This window comes from Octopus bimaculoides, chromosome 25, assembly GCF_001194135.2.
Source record: "Octopus bimaculoides isolate UCB-OBI-ISO-001 chromosome 25, ASM119413v2, whole genome shotgun sequence".
Classification (NCBI taxonomy): Eukaryota; Metazoa; Mollusca; class Cephalopoda; order Octopoda; family Octopodidae; genus Octopus; species Octopus bimaculoides.
The window spans coordinates 24,112,405-24,115,304 of NC_069005.1; the positions used below are offsets into that span (position 1 = coordinate 24,112,405).

The 2,900-nt window shown below is 31.7% G+C and overlaps 1 protein-coding gene across 2 annotated transcripts in view; it reads right to left on the reverse strand.

Annotated features, from left to right (window-relative positions):
• LOC106882305 (DNA damage-regulated autophagy modulator protein 2) overlaps window positions 1–2,900 on the reverse strand; it is a 37,136-nt gene that overhangs the window by 2,593 nt on the left and 31,643 nt on the right. For both annotated transcript variants that reach the window (XM_014932934.2, XM_014932935.2), the window contains exons 6-7: window positions 2,600–2,742; window positions 349–514 (exon numbers count right to left, since the gene is read on the reverse strand). In XM_014932934.2, coding sequence (XP_014788420.1) covers window positions 349–514; window positions 2,600–2,742 — 309 coding nt within the window. The remainder of the gene's footprint in view (window positions 1–348; window positions 515–2,599; window positions 2,743–2,900) is intronic.

Sequence of the window (2,900 nt, forward strand, 5' to 3'; positions counted from 1 at the left end):
ATTATTGTTTCTTATATTTAATTGTTTATGTTATGATCTTATTTACTCCATGTACCCACATGGAGATTAATACAAACTTTAAGAAATTATTATTTCTTATATTTAATTGTTTATGTTATGATTTTATTTACTCCATGTACCCAGACCTTGTGGACACCCTGTAGTATAGATGTAAGATGCCTGATCTGGTTAAATTGCACATAAAGCAAGTAGAATATTTTGGTTGGTTATGGTGGATATGGCCTGTTTAAATGCTAAAGGGCTAAATAAAGGAAAATGTTTGCTAATAGAATAAAAAAATATGAGAAACAATATTTTGATTTATAATTGTAAAGCAAATAAGGATACAAGTAATTAGTAAAATTGAAACCAGAACACTGATGATGAAACGAAGTCGTTTGATACAAACAGAGGTATCCTTGCTAGTTAGGAAATTTTGTACCCAGCAGTAGACAGAGCCTATAGCAAAGGCTAAAAATGCACCAAAATAATGCGGGACTTTAGCGTGTCTTGCCTAAAATGTAAAAAAAAGAAGAAAAAAAAAATCAATATTTTAAAGAATTTAGAAAAAATTTCAATGACATAATTTCAAAATTTTCCTCCCCTCACTCACATGTTGACATAGAGTGAATTAGTATTTAATTGTTAACATTTCAACTTGAATAACTTCCTATCACAAGTCATTCAACTATAGAGTTGGATTGGTACAAATCTCTCTATGTTTTTGAAAACTAGTTCAATAACCTGTGTTGTTCAAGAATACAGTGAAATTCCTCAAGGGCAATTTTATGAGTCACTGAGTTCAATGCTCTTTTGTTTCTTCACTAAATTACTATTTCCAATTTTATATTCTGAATTAAATATGTTCATTCTGACTTAACATTTGGTTTTTAATTGATTGGTTAGCCATTCTGAGTAATCAACTACAATAATATTTCATTTTGAATATGCTAATTTATCATATCTACTGGTGCACGATATTATACATCTATTCACTGATGTAAACTCATTGCAACTTTGGCAAGAACAGTAAAGTTAATTTTTCACTGAGGAGGTCAAATAAGACTAAAACATATCTGAAGTTGTCTCCCTTATTACTGGAACGTTTGAAATGATACTGGTTTCAAATTTTTTGAAAAAGGCCAGCAATTTTGGGGTAGAGAATAAGTCAATTACATCAACTCTAGTGCATAACTGGTACTTATTTTATCCACCCTGAAAGGATGAAAGGCAAAGTCAACCTCAGCAGAATTTGAACTCAGAACGTAAGCGGCAGATGAAATACTGATAAGCATTTTGCCCAGTGTGCTGATGATTCCGCCCGAATGCAGCCTTTTTGTTTAAAGTAGTATCAGCTGTTAAGCTAATTTGTCTTTTCCTTACTATGATGATCAAATTTCTATTGAACTGTTGATTTTCTTGCAGATGGCATTCTCTGCATCATTTAGCTCAAAGTCAGCTAACATTAAATAGACCAGCAGATCAAAGACATTCCAGTCGCAATCATTCCATCTTGTTTTCAGGGACAGTGTATCAGGGTTACATTCTCGAAAATGATGTTCTTTTTTAAAGATAATAAGGCATAATTTGGCTACTAGGTTTAGCAGGTCGAGCAACTAAATAGTAGAAGTTACATCTGAATAATAGACCTAAGTGTTTTGTTTCTCCTAATATGAATATTTTTCTGTCTTATATTGCCTCAGTCTGAAAGAAATGACTACCAATGGTCTTCAAAAAAGTCACTGCCTAGACAATGCCTATTTATCAATATGTTTTCACTTACAGAATGCTAAACAACAATAACCTCATCCTACTCCTCCTTAACATCATCAACACCATCATCATTTAATGTCCATTTTTCCATGCTTGTATGGGTCAGACAGAAATTGTCAAGGCAGATTTTCTATGGCTGGATGCCTTTTCTGTTGCCAATCCTTACATTTTTCCAGGCAAAGTAACATTTCCTATGGACAGACATGTTTTTCAATGGAAAACTGGAAATGAACAATATTTCTTGGGCTTCTTTCAGTTTCTGTCCATTAAATCCATTCACAAGGCTTTGGTTGGTTTCAAGCTATTGTAGACAATACTTCCCCAAGGTATTGGGCATAGGAAGGGGTGCTGAAAATCCCTGGCTTTTAGGGTATCACAAAAGGCCTTCTGAGTTCTTTTACAGTGAGTGAATTTGAGAGGGGAATATGTTGAAACATAATTAACTGATCCTCCAGTATTTTCTTTTACCCAAAGCCAGGAATTTTCCAGCACCCTGCTTCTACTAAATATAAAACCAATCATATTGAGATATCTTTCTGTAATAATTATATCAATGTAACAAAATTTAACTTATAAAAAATGGAAATAAAGCAATGAAACTTGCTGAAAAATATGAAGTGTGAATGATTATAAATTGAAATATTTCAATAAACAGAATTAATAAAATAAGAACTTTCAACTTTTAAAACAAATAACATTTTCTTTCTTTTTGCTTCACTACATTGTAAAAACAAAAATCAGCAAATTCAGAAAATATTTCAAGAATGTAATTAACAATGGTGATTAGGGGAAAATAACAATTTTGATAATACTGTAACATACTCACATGGAAATTGCCAACCATACTGAGACCAAAAGCTGAGATGAGACCAAGTACAAGGCCAGCCTTGTTAAGGCGTTTCTCATTTGCTGATAAATTTTTGTAACAGGCTTTAACTTGTAAGAAACGAATATAAGCATTGAGACCCACTAAAAAAGATTAAAAAAAAAAGTTGAATGGTGAGGAAAGGAAATATTTCAATAGATGAAATTAAAAGAATAAAACGAAAGAGAAGAAAAAAACTCATCAAAATACACAAAATTGTAACAAAAAGTTTAAATAGAAATTTTTTCATCATAAACTTTTA